Source organism: Bombina bombina, chromosome 11, assembly GCF_027579735.1.
Source record: "Bombina bombina isolate aBomBom1 chromosome 11, aBomBom1.pri, whole genome shotgun sequence".
Lineage (NCBI taxonomy): Eukaryota > Metazoa > Chordata > Amphibia > Anura > Bombinatoridae > Bombina > Bombina bombina.
The window spans coordinates 171,079,545-171,097,835 of record NC_069509.1 but is presented as its reverse complement, the minus strand read 5'-3'; the positions used below and the strand labels follow the sequence as shown (position 1 = coordinate 171,097,835).

General features: G+C 40.5%; 1 protein-coding gene across 1 annotated transcript in view; it reads right to left on the bottom strand.

Annotated features, from left to right (window-relative positions):
• CYTH3 (cytohesin 3) overlaps window positions 1–18,291 on the bottom strand; it is a 336,872-nt gene that overhangs the window by 54,736 nt on the left and 263,845 nt on the right. Inside the window, exon 10 of the mRNA XM_053694552.1 lies at window positions 9,239–9,315. Coding sequence (XP_053550527.1) covers window positions 9,239–9,315 — 77 coding nt within the window. The remainder of the gene's footprint in view (window positions 1–9,238; window positions 9,316–18,291) is intronic.

Genomic DNA, 18,291 nt, shown 5'->3' with positions numbered 1-18,291 from the left:
CTGTAATTAACTTGTATCTAAGTCTCTACAGACTGCTCCCTTATCTCAGTTCTTTTGTCAGATTTGCAATTTGCAGATTAGCTAGTCAGTGCTGACTCATAAGTAACTCCACAGGAGTGAGTACATTGTTATATATATGATACACATGAACTAGCTGTGAAAAACTGTCAAAATTCACTGAGATAAGAGGCGGTCTTCAAGGTCTTAGAAATTAGCATATGAGCCTACCTAGGTTAACCTTTAACAAAAAATACAGAGAGAATAAAGCAAATTAGACGATAAAAGCAAATAAACTGAATAATTAATAATAATATATGCCAATGATTCCAATATGACACAAGAATAAATGCTCTCAAATAATCTACTTTATCTTAAACTAGGCGATAAGCCTGCCCAGAGGGCTGTCTATTTTAAAAAAAAAAAAACTACAAACCCCAAAGCTAAAGTTACACAAAATAAAAAAATGTAAAATTACAGAAAAAAATAAACAAAACTATCCAAAATATTTTTTTTTAACCTAGACTAATAACCCTATAAAAAAATCACCCCAAAAATGAAAACACCACCTGATCTAATACTAAACTACCAATACCCCTTAAAAGGGCTTTTGTAGGGCATTGCATGTTAAACAGCTCTTTTACCTAAACAAATTACCAATTACCCCCTAACAGTAAAATCCCCCACCCACCAAACCCCCCAAAATAAAAAACCTAACACTAAAAAAAACCTAAACTACCCATTGCCCCTAAAGGGGCATTTGAGTGGGCATTGCCCTTAAAAGGGCATTCCTCTCTTTTCCAGCCTAAAAAACCCTAATCTAAAAAAAAAAAAAAAAAAAAAACATAATTTATGCTTACCTGATAAATTCCTTTCTTCTGTTGTGTGATCAGTCCACGGGTCATCATTACTTCTGGGATATAACTCCTCCCCAACAGGAAATGCAAGAGGATTCACCCAGCAGAGCTGCATATAGCTCCTCCCCTCTACGTCAGTCCCAGTCATTCGACCAAGAATCAACGAGAAAGGAGTAACCAAGGGTGAAGTGGTGACTGGAGTATAATTTAAAAGATATTTACCTGCCTTAAAACAGGGCGGGCCGTGGACTGATCACACAACAGAAGAAAGGAATTTATCAGGTAAGCATAAATTATGTTTTCTTCTGTTATGTGTGATCAGTCCACGGGTCATCATTACTTCTGGTATACCAATACCAAAGCAAAAGTACACGGATGACGGGAGGGATAGGCAGGCTCATTATACAGAAGGAACCACTGCCTGAAGAACCTTTCTCCCAAAAATAGCCTCCGAAGAAGCAAAAGTGTCAAATTTGTAAAATTTGGAAAAAGTATGAAGCGAAGACCAAGTTGCAGCCTTGCAAATCTGTTCAACAGAGGCCTCATTCTTAAAGGCCCAAGTGGAAGCCACAGCTCTAGTGGAGTGAGCTGTAATTCTTTCAGGAGGCTGCTGTCCAGCAGTCTCATAGGCTAAACGTATTATGCTACGAAGCCAAAAAGAGAGAGAGGTAGCAGAAGCTTTTTGACCTCTCCTCTGTCCAGAGTAAACGACAAACAAGGAAGAAGTTTGGCGAAAATCTTTAGTTGCCTGCAAGTAGAACTTGAGGGCACGAACTACATCCAGATTGTGTAAAAGACGTTCCTTCTTTGAAGAAGGATTTGGACACAAGGATGGGACAACAATCTCTTGATTGATGTTCCTGTTAGTGACTACCTTAGGTAAGAACCCAGGTTTAGTACGCAGAACTACCTTGTCTGAGTGAAAAATCAGATAAGGGGAATCACAATGTAAGGCTGATAACTCAGAGACTCTTCGAGCCGAGGAAATAGCCATTAAAAACAGAACTTTCCAAGATAACATTTTTATATCAATGGAATGAAGGGGTTCAAACGGAACACCCTGTAAAACGTTAAGAACTAAGTTTAAACTCCATGGTGGAGCAACAGCTTTAAACACAGGCTTGATCCTAGCTAAAGCCTGACAAAAGGACTGGACGTCTGGATTTTCTGACAGACGTCTGTGTAACAAGATGGACAGAGCTGAAATCTGTCCCTTTAATGAACTAGCTGATAAACCCTTTTCTAAACCTTCTTGTAGAAAAGACAATATCCTAGCGATCCTAACCTTACTCCAGGAGTAACCTTTGGATTCGCACCAGTATAGGTATTTCCGCCATATTTTATGGTAAATCCTTCTGGTAACAGGCTTCCTAGCCTGAATCAGGGTATCAATAACCGACTCAGAAAAATCACGTTTTGATAAAATCAAGCGTTCAATTTCCAAGCAGTCAGCTTCAGAGAAGTTAGATTTTGATGTTTGAATGGACCCTGTATCAGAAGGTCCTGTCTTAGAGGTAGAGACCAAGGCGGACAGGATGACATGTCCACTAGATCTGCATACCAAGTCCTGCGTGGCCAAGCAGGTGCTATTAGAATTACTGATGCTCTCTCCTGTTTGATTTTGGCAATCAATCGAGGAAGCAGCGGGAAGGGTGGAAACACATAAGCCATCCTGAAGTTCCAAGGTGCTGTCAAAGCATCTATCAGAACTGCTCCTGGATCCCTGGATCTGGACCCGTAGCGAGGAAGTTTGGCGTTCTGGCGAGACGCCATGAGATCTATCTCTGGTTTGCCCCAACGTCGAAGTATTTGGGCAAAGACCTCCGGATGAAGTTCCCACTCCCCCGGATGAAAAGTCTGGCGACTCAAGAAATCCGCCTCCCAGTTCTCCACTCCCGGGATGTGGATTGCTGACAGGTGGCAAGAGTGAGACTCTGCCCAGCGAATTATCTTTGATACTTCCATCATTGCTAGGGAGCTTCTTGTCCCTCCCTGATGGTTGATGTAAGCTACAGTCGTGATGTTGTCCGACTGAAACCTGATGAACCCCCGAGTTGTTAACTGGGGCCAAGCCAGAAGGGCATTGAGAACTGCTCTCAATTCCAGAATGTTTATTGGTAGGAGACTCTCCTCCTGATTCCATAGTCCCTGAGCCTTCAGAGAATTCCAGACAGCGCCCCAACCTAGTAGGCTGGCGTCTGTTGTTACAATTGTCCAGTCTGGCCTGCTGAATGGCATCCCCCTGGACAGGTGTGGCCGATAAAGCCACCATAGAAGAGAATTTCTGGTCTCTTGATTCAGATTCAGAGTAGGGGACAAATCTGAGTAATCCCCATTCCACTGACTTAGCATGCATAATTGCAGCGGTCTGAGGTGTAGGCGTGCAAAAGGTACTATGTCCATTGCCGCTACCATTAAGCCGATCACCTCCATGCATTGAGCTACTGACGGGTGTTGAATGGAATGAAGGACGCGGCATGCATTTTGAAGTTTTGTTAACCTGTCTTCTGTCAGGTAAATCTTCATTTCTACAGAATCTATAAGAGTCCCCAAGAATGGAACTCTTGTGAGAGGAAAGAGAGATCTCTTCTTTTCGTTCACTTTCCATCCATGCGACCTTAGAAATGCCAGAACTAACTCTGTATGAGACTTGGCAGTTTGAAAGCTTGAAGCTTGTATTAGAATGTCGTCTAGGTACGGAGCTACCGAAATCCCTCGCGGTCTTAGTACCGCTAGAAGGGCACCCAGAACCTTTGTGAAGATTCTTGGAGCCGTAGCCAATCCGAATGGAAGAGCTACGAACTGGTAGTGCCTGTCTAAGAAGGCAAACCTTAGATACCGGTGATGATCTTTGTGGATCGGTATGTGAAGGTAAGCATCCTTTAAATCCACTGTGGTCATGTACTGACCCTCTTGGATCATGGGTAAGATTGTCCGAATAGTTTCCATTTTGAACGATGGAACTCTTAGGAATTTGTTTAGAGTCTTTAAATCTAAGATTGGCCTGAAAGTTCCCTCTTTTTTGGGAACCACAAACAGGTTTGAGTAGAACCCTTGTCCTTGTTCCGACCACGGAACCGGATGGATCACTCCCATTGTTAACAGATCTTGTACGCAGCGTAGAAACGCTTCTTTCTTTATCTGGTTTGTTGACAACCTTGACAGATGAAATCTCCCTCTTGGGGGAGATAATTTGAAGTCTAGAAGGTATCCCTGAGATATGATCTCTAGTGCCCAGGGATCCTGAACATCTCTTGCCCAGGCCTGGGCGAAGAGAGAGAGTCTGCCCCCTACTAGATCCGGTCCCGGATCGGGGGCTCTCGGTTCATGCTGTCTTTGGGGCAGCAGCAGGTTTCCTGGCCTGCTTGCTTTTGTTCCAGGACTGGTTAGGCTTCCAGCCTTGCCTGTAACGAGCAACAGCTCCTTCCTGTTTTGGTGCAGTGGAGGTTGATGCTGCTCCTGTCTTGAAATTCCGAAAGGGACGAAAATTAGACTGTCTAGCCTTAGCTTTGGCCTTGTCTTGAGGTAGGGCGTGGCCCTTACCTCCCGTAATGTCAGCGATAATTTCTTTCAAACCGGGCCCGAATAAGGACTGCCCCTTGAAAGGTATATTAAGTAATTTGGACTTAGAAGTAACATCAGCTGACCAGGATTTTAGCCACAGTGCCCTGCGTGCCTGTATGGCGAATCCTGAGTTCTTAGCCGTAAGTTTGGTTAAATGTACTACGGCCTCCGAAATGAAAGAATTAGCTAGTTTAAGGACTCTAAGCCTGTCCGTAATGTCGTCTAGCGTAGAGGAACTAAGGTTCTCTTCAAGCGACTCGATCCAAAATGCTGCCGCAGCCGTAATCGGCGCGATACATGCAAGGGGTTGTAATATAAAACCTTGTTGAACAAACATTTTCTTAAGGTAACCCTCTAATTTTTTATCCATTGGATCTGAGAAAGCACAGCTATCCTCCACCGGGATAGTGGTACGCTTAGCTAAAGTAGAAACTGCTCCCTCCACCTTGGGGACCGTTTGCCATAAGTCCCGAGTGGTGGCGTCTATTGGAAACATCTTTCTAAATATTGGAGGGGGTGAGAACGGCACACCGGGTCTATCCCACTCCTTAGTAACAATTTCAGTTAGTCTCTTAGGTATAGGAAAAACGTCAGTACTCGCCGGTACCGCAAAGTATTTATCCAACCTACACAGTTTCTCTGGTATTGCAACGGTGTTACAATCGTTGAGAGCTGCTAAGACCTCCCCTAGTAGTACACGGAGGTTCTCCAATTTAAATTTAAAATTTGAAATATCTGAGTCCAATCTGTTTGGATCAGAACCGTCACCCACAGAATGAAGCTCTCCGTCCTCATGCTCTGCGAGCTGAGACGCAGTATCAGACATGGCCCTAGCATTGTCAGCGCACTCTGTTCTCACCCCAGAGTGATCACGCTTGCCTCTTAGTTCTGGTAATTTAGACAAAACTTCAGTCATAACAGTAGCCATATCTTGTAATGTTATCTGTAATGGCCGCCCAGATGTACTAGGCGCCAAAATATCACGCACCTCCCGGGCGGGAGATGCAGGTACTGTCGCGTGAGGCGAGTTAGTCGGCATAACTCTCCCCTCGCTGTTTGGTGAAATTTGTTCACATTGTACAGATTGACTTTTATTTAAAGTAGCATCAATACAGTTAGTACATAAATTTCTATTGGGCTCCACCTTGGCATTGGAACAAATGACACAGATATCTTCCTCTGAGTCAGACATGTTTAACACACTAGCAAAAAAACTTACAACTTGGTTATAATCTTTTTTAGCAAAAAAACGCACTGTGCCTCAAAGAGGTACTAACGATTAAATGACAGTTGAAATAATGAACTGAAAAAAAGTTATAGCATCAAACTTTAAAACAACACAACTTTTAGCAAAGGTTTGTTCCCATTAGTAAAAAACAACACTAATTAAATTTGTACATAAGAAAACAAAAACAACGTTTTTTATTCACAGTCACTATAAGAATTCTCACAGCTCTGCTGAGAGAATTTACCTCCCTTCAAAGAAGTTTGAAGACCCCTGAGATCTGTCAGAGATGAACCGGATCATGCAGGAAATATAAAAGTAGCTGACTGGAATTTTGATGCGTAGCAAAGAGCGCCAAAAACGGCCCCTCCCTCTCCCACACAGCAGTGAAGAGAAACGAAACTGTCACAATTAAAGCAAAAAACTGCCAAGTGGAAAATAATGCCCAAATATTTATTCACACAGTACCTCAGCAATGTAAACGATTCTACATTCCAGCAAAAACGTTTAACATGAGAATAGTTATTAAAAGGATTAGTGACCTTTAACGCAGTAGTTCCGGTGAAATACCATCCCCAGAATACTGAAGTGTATACATACATGTCATTTTAACGGTATGGCAGGCTTTTCTCATCAATTCCATTCAGAAAATAAAAACTGCCACATACCTCAATGCAGACTCATCTGCCCGCTGTCCCCTGATCTGAAGCCTTTACCTCCCTCAGATGGTCGAGAACAGCAATATGATCTTAACGACTCCGGTTAAAATCATAGTAAAAAAATCTCTGTCAGATTCTTCCTCAAACTCTGCCAGAGAAGTAATAACACGCTCCGGTGCTATTTTAAAATAACAAACTTTTGATTGAAGTCATAAAAAACTAAGTATAATCACCATAGTCCTCTCACACATCCTATCTAGTCGTTGGGTGCAAGAGAATGACTGGGACTGACGTAGAGGGGAGGAGCTATATGCAGCTCTGCTGGGTGAATCCTCTTGCATTTCCTGTTGGGGAGGAGTTATATCCCAGAAGTAATGATGACCCGTGGACTGATCACACATAACAGAAGAAAAAAAAAGCCACCCCAAAAAATAAAAAAAAGCCTAAGACTAAGCCCCAAATAGGTACTCACCGTTCCGGAAGTTCGGTGGAGAAGGCGGCGCGGAGCATAGGTGCAGATCTGTCTTCCCTAATGGGGGGATCCTCATCGGCGGCATTCCTCAGCGGTGTGGAGACTCCTCTTCATCCGATGTCCGTTGTACACTGAAGATTGAATGCAAGGTACGGCATTCCATTATCCAGCCAATAAGATTTCAGTAGCTGATTTAAAATTTTTAGCCAATAGGAATGCAAGGTACCTCAATAAATATGGGGTACCTTGCATTTAATCTTCAGTGTACGGAGGACGATTGCATGAAGAGGAGCCTCCACGCCTCTGAAGACCACTGCTGAGGAGTCATGCATTGGGGAAGCCAGCTCCGCACATCTGCTCTGCGCTGCCTTCGTTCCAGATGAAGATAGAAGATGATGGAGCCGTCTGGAAGAAGACCTTCTCCACCGGACTTCAGGAACGGTGAGTACCTATTTGGGGGTTAGAGTTAAGATTTTTTTTTTTTTTTTTAAGATTAGGGATTTAATGGGCTTTTAAAAGAGCTGAATGCTCTTTTAAGGCCAATGTCCATACAAATGCCCCTTTAGGAGCAATGGGTAGTTTAGGTTTTTTAGTGTTATTTTTTTTTTATTTTTGGGGGTTTGGTGGGTGGGTTTTTTTACTGTTAGGGGGGACTTAGTATTTTTTAAATGTAAAAGAGCTGTTTAACTTAGGGCAATGCCTTACAAAAGGCCCTTTTAAGGGCTATTGGTAGTGTAGATTAGGGGGTGTTTTTATTTTGGGGGGGGCTTTTTTATTTTCATAGGGATTAGGTTTAATTTTTTAATTTTTGATAATTTTGTTTATTTTTTTTCTGTAATTTTAGAGTTTTTTATTTTTTGCAATTTTAGATTATTTTTTGTAATATAATATTAGGTTTTATTTAAGTGTAACTTAGTATTGGGGTTAATTTAGGGGGTGTTAGGTTAGGGGGCTTAGTAATTAAATTAGTTATTTGCGTTGTGGGGGGTTGGCGGTTTAGGAGTTAATAGGTTAATTAGGTTTATTCTGATGTGGGAGTTTGGCGGTTTAGGAGTTCATGGGTTAATCAGGTTTATTGCGATGTGGGGGTTGGTGGTTTAGGCGTTAAAAATTTCAATTATGTTATTTGCGGATTAGAGGTTAATAATTACTTTATTATTTTGTGATGTTGGCGGTTTCAGTGTTTGTTAATACTTTGTGCGGGAGGTTAGGAATTTTTCGTTCTACTTTGTGCGGGCCCCTCTGCTCCTGCGCAACCAACTGCACAAAAGCAGAGAGGCAAATTAAGTTTTCTGCTTCTTAAAGGGACAGTATACTGTAAAATTGTTTTCGCTTAATGTATTTACAATTACTTATTTTACCAGTTGCATAAAATGTACGAGAATTTGCTTTTTAAGGTTTATTTGTGTATATGAATTAGCTGATTTTGTGTTTTGAAGCCACAACCTAATAAAATGGGTTGAGCTTGTAGGTATAATCAGATCTCATTACTTTATCACAACATATACATTATTCTTTATGTTGTATCTGTCAATAAACCAAAGACCAATACTTGGAGAGAACAAAGGAAAATTAATATTTTATTACCTTATCTCTTCTATACCTCACTGGGAGTGTAATTTCTTCTGCTGGCTGTGTTTACACAGCTTATCTATAGCTTGGACCTAAGGCTAAAAACTTTCAGAATAGGAGGGGATACCACAGGCTAAATCAACTATTTCAAATGTCAATATAAGGGTAAAGGAAATACTTGTAAACAATTTAATACACTCCAGCAGGTAAAGTGGATTATTAGGAACAAATTAAAGGGGAGAACTCTCCCTTTAAATATTTGGCAACAGTGCTCCGCATAGCCTATATAAATGTGAATGCAGCTTCATAAATTCAACCCAGTTTGTTGCGTTTTTTTTTTAATTAGGTAACAAGGTCTTGGGAATCACATACTGTGCTAATCTCTAGGAGACTGATTGTTTTGATCTTAAGTAAACAAAACTGTTCCACAACTATTCACCTTGAAATGTAAAGCAATACTAGTTCAGTGGAGATGTCATCCTTTGAGAAAGATTTATTTTTTCCTTTTGTATAGTGAGAAACTTCCATTTAACTAGGAATATGCTGTTCCTTCAAAGATTACTTTCACAAGCAGCCTGTGACGTCGGCTGCTAAATCCAACTAGGGGTGGTAGAAAAACAGTTAGCTGTGTGGGGATGTACTCAAAACCTGCTATCAGAAGTGCAAAAGTAGGAAACTTTATTCTCATTTTTAAGTCATTTAGCATCAAAATATGTATACGTGTCAAAGGCATGTTATATATACATTATTCTTTATTAAGATATTACATTTAAATTGTTGACTACACTATCCCTTTAATTGGTTCTCAGATGGTGGGAGCTCCTTATTGCTATAAAGTTTTTGTTTGTCTTTGTTTGTTTACACAGACAATAAATTAAAAATGAAAACTTACCGTTGTATACTCAAAGTAATACAGACAATTATCAGTCAGGATGAACCACCTACGTTTCCACGTTTTTACTCTTCCTCCTTAAAAACACAAAGTAGTACGTCATTGAGTAATTTTCCTTCCATGCAATCACAAAACATTTTTTTTTTTGTGACTTAAAAATACCAAATTACTATCACTAGCTTTCTTAATAGTACCTTTGCAGCAATACTACTGTTCATTTTTGCTAGAAAAAAGTAAGATTCAGTAGATCAATATAAATTTTTGGAAAGTCTTTTGAAGCCTTTGATATTTTTATTAAAATAATCTAATCAGTGTAAAAAGACTTAAAGTGATGGTAAACTTGACATGTTTTAAAATCAGGTCTGGAATCTAAGCGATATTTTAGATGGACTTTAATTGATCACTTCTAATGAAGACACACTATAACTTACTTTTTAATCTAGTCGTTCCATTCTAATTCCCCGTACTACGACTGTCCATTTCAAAAGTAATTGTGAGCTAAGGGTTTGAACTGTTCTCCAATTCTAGTTACAACAAAAGTACTGTATGCCTAGAGCGATGATTGGTTAACAGTTCAAACAGTAAGCTCAAAAAAAACCCTAAATTTATGCTTACCTGATAAATTACTTTCTTTTACAATATGACGAGTCCACGGATTTCATACTTACTTGTGGGATATTAACCTCCTGCTAACAGGAATTGGCAAAGAGCACCACAGCAGAGCTGTATATATAGCCCCTCCCCTTCCCCTCCAACCTCAGTCATTCGGCTGAAGGTATAGGAAGAGAAAAAGGAAAGGCTAAAAAGGTGCAGAGGTGACTGAAGTTTACAAAAAATATAAATAAAAACTGTCTTAAAAAGAACAGGGTGGGCCGTGGACTCGTCATATCGTAAAAGAAAGTAATTTATCAGGTAAGCATAAATTTAGTTTTCTTTTACAAAGATATGACGAGTCCAGGGATTTCATCCTTACTTGTGGGAAACCAATACCAAAGTAATAGGACACGGATGAAAGGGAGGGACAAGACAGGAACCTAAATGGAAGGCACCACTGTTTGAAGAACCCTTCTCCCAAAGATAGCCTCAGAAGAAGCAAAAGTATCAAATTTGGAATATTTGGAAAAAGTGTGAAGGGACGACCAAGTCGCAGCCTTACAAATCTGTTCCACTGATGCATCGTTTTTAAAAGCCCATGTGGAAGCCACAGCCCTAGAAGAATGAGCCGTAATTCTTTCAGGAGGCTGCTGTCCAGCAGTCTCATATGCCAGGCGGAAAATACTTCTCAGCCAAAAAGAAAGAGAGGTAGCCGTAGTTTCTGACCCCTACGCTTTCCAGAATAAACAATGAATAATGAAGATGATTGATGGAAATCCTTAGTTGCCTAAACTTTAAGGCACGGACCACGTCTAAGGCACGGACCACGTCCAAGTTATGTAACAGACGCTCCTTCTTAGAAGAAGGATTAGTACACAAGGAAGGAACAACAATTTCCTGATTAATATTCTTATTCAAAACAACCTTAGGAAGGAAACCAGGTTTGGTACGTAAAAACTCGAAGAACTAAATTCAAACTCCAGGGAGGAGTAATAGGTCTAAATACAGGCTTAATTCTAGATAGAGCCTGACAAAAAGACTGAACATCTGATACATTTGCCAAACGTTTGTGAAACAGAATTGACAAAGCTGAAATTTGTCCCTATAAGGAACTTGCTGATAACCCTTTCTCCAATCCTTCTTGGAGAAAAGACAAAATCCTAGGAATCCTAACTTTACTCCATGAGTAACCCTTGGATTCACACCAAAAAGATATTAACGCCATATCTTATGATAGATTTTTCTAGTGACAAGCTTTCTAGCCTGTATCAAAGTAATGATAACTGAACCAGAGAATCCTCGCTTCGATAAAATCAAGCGTTCAATCTCCATGCAGTCAGTTGCAGAGAAATTAGATTTGGATGTTGGAAAGGACCTTGAATGAAAAGGTCCTGTCTCAACGGAAGTTTCCACGGTGGCAGAGAGGACATGTCCACTAGATCCGCATACGAAGTCCAGCGTAGCCACGCAGGCGCTATCAGGATCACTGAAGCTCTCTCTTGTCTGATTCGAGCAATCACGCGTGGGAGGAGAGGAAACGGCGGAAACACATAAGCTAGGCTGAACAACCAAGGTACTGCCAAGGCATCTATCAGTTCGGCCTGAGGATCCCTTGACCGGGATCCGTATCCTGGAAGCTTGGCATTCTGACGAGATGCCATCAAAAACAATTCCGGTCTGCCCCATCTGAGAATCAATGAGGCAAATACCTCCGGGTGAAGTTCCCACTCCCCCGGATGAAAAGTCTGTCGACTTAAATCTGCTTCCCAGTTGTCTACCCCTGGGATGTAGATCGCTGACAGATGACAAGAGTGGGCCTCTGCCCAACTGATTATCTTGGATACTTCTATCATCGCTAAGGAACTCCTTGTTCCCCCCTGATGATTGACATATGCCACAGTCGTTATGTTGTCCGACTGGAATCTGATGAATTTGTCCGAAGCCAACTGAGGCCACGCCTGAAGCGCATCGAATATTGCTCTCAGTTCCAGAATATTGATTGGAATTAAAGACTCCACCTGAGTCCAAACACCCTGAGCCTTCAGGGAGTTCCAAACTGCACCCCAGCCCAGAAGGCTGGCATCTGTTGTCACTATCACCCACAAGGGTCTGTGGAAACAAGTCCCCTAGGACAGATGATCTGGCGACAACCACCAAAGAAGAGAGTTTCTGGTCTCTTGATCCAGAATTATCTTTGGAGAGAAAACCGCATAATCCTCATTTTACTGACCGAACATGCACAGTTGCAGTGGTCTGAGATGAAAGTGAGCAAAATGGAACGATGTCCATTGCCGCTACCATTAATCCGATTACCTCCATACACTGAGCCACTGATGGCCGAGGAATGGACAGATGTGCTCGGCAAGTATTCAAAATCTTTGATTTTCTGACCTCCATCAGAAATAGTTTCATGGCAACTGAGCAATCAGAGTTCCCAGAAAAGGAACCCTTGTCTGTGGAACAAGTGAACTCTTCTCTATGTTCACCTTCCAGCCGTGAGTTCTCAGAAAAGACAACACTGTGTCCGTGTAAGATATTGTCAGATGATACGTTAATGCCTGAATCAGAATATCGTCCAGATAAGGCGCCACTGCTATCCCTTGCGGTCTGAGAACAGCCAAAAGAGACCCTAGAACCTTTGTGAAGATCTGGGTGCTGTGGCCAACCCGAAAGGAAGAGCCACAAACTGATAATGTTTGTCCAAGAAGGCAAACCTTAGAAACCAATGATGATCTTTGTGGATTGGAATATGAAGGTAAGCATCCTTCAAATCCATGGTAGTCATATATTGACCCTCCTGGATCATTGGCAAAATCGTTCGAATTGTCTCCATCTTGAATGATAGAATTCTCAGAAATTTGTTTAGACACTTGAGATCAAAAAAAGGGTCTGAACTTTCCCTCTTTTTTGGGGACCACAAATAGGTTTGAGTAAAACCCCTGTCCCTGTTCCAATTTTGGAACAGGACAGATTACTCCCATAGTAAAAAGGTCTTTTACACAGCGTAAGAACGCCTCTCCTTATCTGGTTTGCAGATAATTTTGAAAGATGAAATCTCCCTCTTGGGAGAAAATCCTTGAATTCCAATTGATAACCGTGGGTCACTATTTCTAGTGCCCAGGAATTCAGAACATCACTTGCCCAAGCCTGAGCAAAGAAAAAAAGTCTGCCCCCTACTAGATCCGGATCGGGGGCCACCCACCCCTTCATGCTGCTTTGTGGAAGAAGAATTAGCGAGGGGTCCTCCTTTAAAGTTCCGAAAGGAACTAAAATTATAGCTACCCTGAGGTAGGGCATGGCCCTTACCTCCTGTAATATCAGAAATGATCTCCTTCAATTCTGGCCCAAAAAGGGTCTTACCTTTAAAGGGAATAGCTAAAGGCTTATGTTTTGATGACACATCAGCAGACCAGGATTTGAGCCACAATGCTCCACGTGCTAAAATAACAAATCCTACATTTTTTGCCGCTAATTTAGCAATTTGAAAAGCGGCATCAGTAATAAAAGAATTAGCTAGCTTAAGAGCTTTAATTCTATCTAGAATGTCATCTAATGGAGTCTCAACCTTAAGAGACTCTTCTAGAGCCTCAAACAAAAAAAGCTGCTGCAGTAGTTACTGGAACAATGCAAGCCGTAGGTTGTAAAAGAAATCCCTGATTAACAAATAATTTCTTTAGTAGACCCTATAATTTCTTATCCATAGGATCCTTGAAAGCACAACTATCCTCAATGGGTATAGTAGTATGCTTAGCAAGGGAAGATATAGCTCCCTCTACCTTAGGGACCGCTTGCCATGAGTCCCGAATGTTATCTGATATAGGAAACCTTTTCTTAAAATTAGGAGAGGGAGAAAACAGTATACCTGGTCTATCCCATTCCTTATTAATAATTTCCGAAATTCTCTTAGGAACCGGAAAAACATCAGTGTAAGTAGGAACTTCCAAATATTAATGCAATTTCTCTGGAGGAATCACAATAGGATCACAATCATCCAGAGTCGCTAAAACCTCCCTAAGCAATAGGCAGAGGTGATCAAGCTTAAATTTAAATGACATAGCATCCAAATCTGTCTGAGGCAAAAGAAATTTCACCCTCAGACAGGATTCCCTAATCCCCAACTCAGAGCACTGTGAGGGAACATCGGAAATAGCTAATAAAGCATCAGAGGATTCAGTATTTACATTAATACTTGACCTACTGCGTTTACCCTGCAACACTGGTAATTTTGACAATACCTCTGTAAGGGTAGTTAACATGACTGCAGCCATCTCCTGCAGAGTAAAGGAATTAGACGCACTAGAAGTACTAGGCGTCGCTTGTGTAAGCATAAAAGGTTGTGACACTTGGGGAGAATTGGAAGGCATATCCTGATTCTCTTCAGACTGAGAATCATCCCTAGGCACACTTACTTTATTTAAAATATGCTTTTTACATTGTAAAGCCCTCTCAGTACAAAAGTTACACAATGTTAGAGGGGGTTGCACAATAGCTTCTAAACACATAGAACAATGAGAAACCTCAATGTCAGACATGTTGAACAGACTAGTAATACCACAAAAGTCGTTTAAACACTTATTTATAGCATAAAATAAACATTAGAAAAAACGTGTACTGTGCCTTTAAGAAAAGAAAAAGTGAAGAATTTTTCCAAAATGCACAAAAAACGTTACATTTTTCACAAATTTAACTTAATATTGTTGGTTAATCCAAAAATTACTGCACCCAGAAGCAAAGGCAGAAATAAGGCTTTAGAAGTACTTATATCAACATGTAGTCAAAAGATAGATAAAAAATACAGCTCTGCTGTGGCGCCTACCTGCCCCCAGGGTACTCGAATCAAGTTTCCAACCCTTAAGACCAGCTACACAGTCCAGGAGCCACCGAGTTACTGTTTGCTGCTGCTAAGCCTGAAGAAATTGCGCCAAAATAGGCTCCGCCCCTTAAGGTCAAAAGTTGGAGTAGGCCCAAACAACACCGCATGGAAATGCAGTTTTGCACTAAATAAAAATACACACACAATATAACCCTCAAGCATAAAACCAATAAGTTTTAAGTGCCAAAAATAAAAAACATAAAACATCGTTTTTTTATATTGTCTCCCATGTCACATAATGCCCAAATATCAACTAATGATAAATATAAAATAGGGACTCCAGTAACATCCCTCTTATTAAAATAGGTTTTACTGCTTACCCCATTCCGATACAGAGAAATAATGCCAGCCAGTTCTGATACACCAAGTCTCCTCAGAAAAAAAGGCTGCACATACCTTAATGCTGCTTGTAGCATGAAACCGGTCTCCACACTGAAGATGTCTCATGGTTACCTTCAGAAGTCTTGTGGGAACCAGCGTGGATCTTAGTTACAAATGCTAAGATCATCAAACCTCAGGGCAGAAATCTTCTTCCATATCCCCCTGAGGAAAATAGTACGCACCGGTACCATTTAAAATAAAAAACTTCTTGATTGAAGAAACTAAAACTAACACCTCACTTTACCATGTCTTCCTAGTATAACACAGGCAAAGAGAATGACTGAGGGTGGAGGGGAAGGGGCTATATATACAGCTCTGCTGTGGTGCTCTTTGCCACTTCCTGTTAGCAGGAGGTTAATATCCCACAAGTAAGGATGAAATCCGTGGACTCGTCATATCTTTGTAAAAGAAAAATGAGTTTTAAAGTAAGCGGCCGGATTATTAGAATGGCACAGCTAGATTAAAAGGTAAATCACAGAGCATCTTTATTAGAAGTGATCGATTAACGTCCCTGTAAAATATCTCATATTCCGGACCTGCTTTTAAAACATGTAAATTTTACCATCACTTTACAAATAACTTCTCTGCAAGGCAAGTCAGGGCTACTGCAAATGTGCATTTTAAAAGAAATGCTTTAAAAGGACATTAAACACTAAATACATCATTGCTTGAATGTTGTATTAAAAGCAAAGATTAGCCTGTGAATAATTTGTACATGTATTTTTAAAAATTATATTAGTTGTTTAAATATTGAAAAAATTAAAGATAACATTCTAATGTGCATAAAGCACTGGGCGCCACCATATTGTAACTTAGGTTACACTTTCTTCTGAGGCCAATTAGGAATGCTTATAAATGGCTTACTGGAGTGTGCAACCAATGACTGTACAGAATATAGCGGTGTCTGCACTTCCATGTTGAAGATAAAGTGAAAAACCCGCAATACTTAGAATCAAATTACAGTTAAGGAGAACAAAATAAATTATGAAAGTATAATGCAAAGTTGTTTTACTACATGTAAGTAAACAAGTTTAATATCTTGAGATGTTTAATGTCCCTTTAATACTATTATGATTGCATGGTTAGTAGAAAAGATTTAGGGACGTAATTACCAAAGGCAAATTTAACGCTGTATAAAATCAGAAGACAAAAATAGGTCACCTACTTGCCACCTATTGAGAAAGAGCAGCTATTACTTGTTTCAACTCCTTGAGTTATGACTACTCCATCTGAATAGAATGACAAGACTTACAATTCTAAGAAGAAAAAAAACAATATACATCCAGTAATAGAAAAAAAAAAGTCTTGATATAACGGTGATAATGACAGCAAAACAAGCAGCCAATGGAAACGCAGATCTGAAGAGTGAATTGTAAGCATGGTGTAATAAAAGCTATATGAAAAGCTCATGCTTCTTTGATTACAACCTATAGTGTAAAATAGCTTTAAAAATCAGATTTTCTAGAAGTGCTATAATTAAATATATATTTGTTTGCACCCGCTCACTCACTGCACTGTCTGTTTTCTATCACCTATACATCCATTATCCAGGACATAAACTCATTATGGGATAATGTCCTCAATATCTTATTATAGGATATTTTTGGTACATATAATTGCATTATATTGTTTGCCTGTGAGTCACCAAGCTAAACCTATAATAGACACTGTGATCTTGCTACCCGCTACATGTATAAATATCTAGCATTTTATAACAGAAAACAAAAAAGGCTGGATATATATTTATAGAATACGTAGTGGGTCAATCTTATTGCTCCAGAAATGTCATTATTAGTGTGAAATATTTTAAATAAAAACATTTAAAATGAAGAAACATTACATTTAACACACAAGCTATATTGCAGAACAAAAAATCTCTGAAATGTTATGAATATTTTAGTATCACAATTATACAGCTTGATAGTTTAAATTAAAATTTAAAGTAGTAAAGCAATTTAACTGTTATTTGATTGACAATATATATATATAATGCTGAAAAAACAAAGTATTGCAGTATGCAGTGATACCTTTTTTTATTGGACTAACATAATATTTCAAAGACAAGCTTTCAAGAGTTTTCCTCTTTTCCTCAGGTCTGAAGAAATACTGATCAATCTGATATAGATACACATCACATACAACAAATGGAAGGGAGGGAGGGGGGTGAGAGGGGTGTCATAAAAAGCAGAGAATGTGTCTGAAGGAGAAAATAGCTGAGAATAGCCAGAAAGAGTAAATAAACAGAGAGTAAATAGGCAAGATGGGAGGAAAAACAAAAGGAAAAAGAAACCAATATAGGACAATAAGATGAGAGATTATAGAAAGTTATGGTCTACATTAAGGGCTAGATTTATTATAGCTGAGGCATACAGGGGCGCGTATACGCGCCCCTGTACGCCTCAGCTCGCCTGCGGCGGGGCGAAATTACCCGCATGTATTCAGTATTACACACGAGCGCAATTTTGCGCTTGCGTGCAATCCTGCCCCCTGCCCGCGCACAGCCAATCACGCGCGGGCAGGAGCTGTCAATCTCCTCGGTCGGACTCGAACAAGGAGATTGAATTTTGCCAGTTTAGAGGTGGCGAAGAGTTTAGGGAAGCAGCGGTCTGGTGACCGCTGCTTGATAAATCACGGTCAGCAAGTTCTTGTGAGAACTTGCTGCCGTAGGGGCTTGATAAATCTAGCCCTTAGTCCTTCATTTCTGGTGTTGAAATGTGTGATCATTTTCATCTCAAACGTCTTTCGTTCATGAGAGTCTTTGAAATTCCCTTTAAGAACTTTAATCCTGAGGTTAAGGATGGAGTGACCAGTCTGGGTGAAGAGATGACCAACTGGGTGAAGTGATGACCACCCAGACTGGTCACTCCATCCTTAGAGGCCAATTTAACAAATGTTTGTCAGACCTAATCCGACAGTGCGGATCAGGTCCGCAAGACATCGCTGAATGCGGAGAGCAATACGCTCTCCATATTCAGAATTGCACCAGCAGCTCATAAGAGCTGCTGGTGCAACGCCGCCCCCTGCAGACTCGCGGCCAATCAGCCGCCAGCAGCGAGGTGTCAATCAACCCGATCGGGTTTAATTTCCGGTGATTCCTGTCCGCCTGCTCAGAGCAGACGGACAGGAATCAACCCGATCGGGTTTAATTTCCGGTGATTCCTGTCCGCCTGCTCAGAGCAGACAGACAGGGTTATGGAGCAGCGGT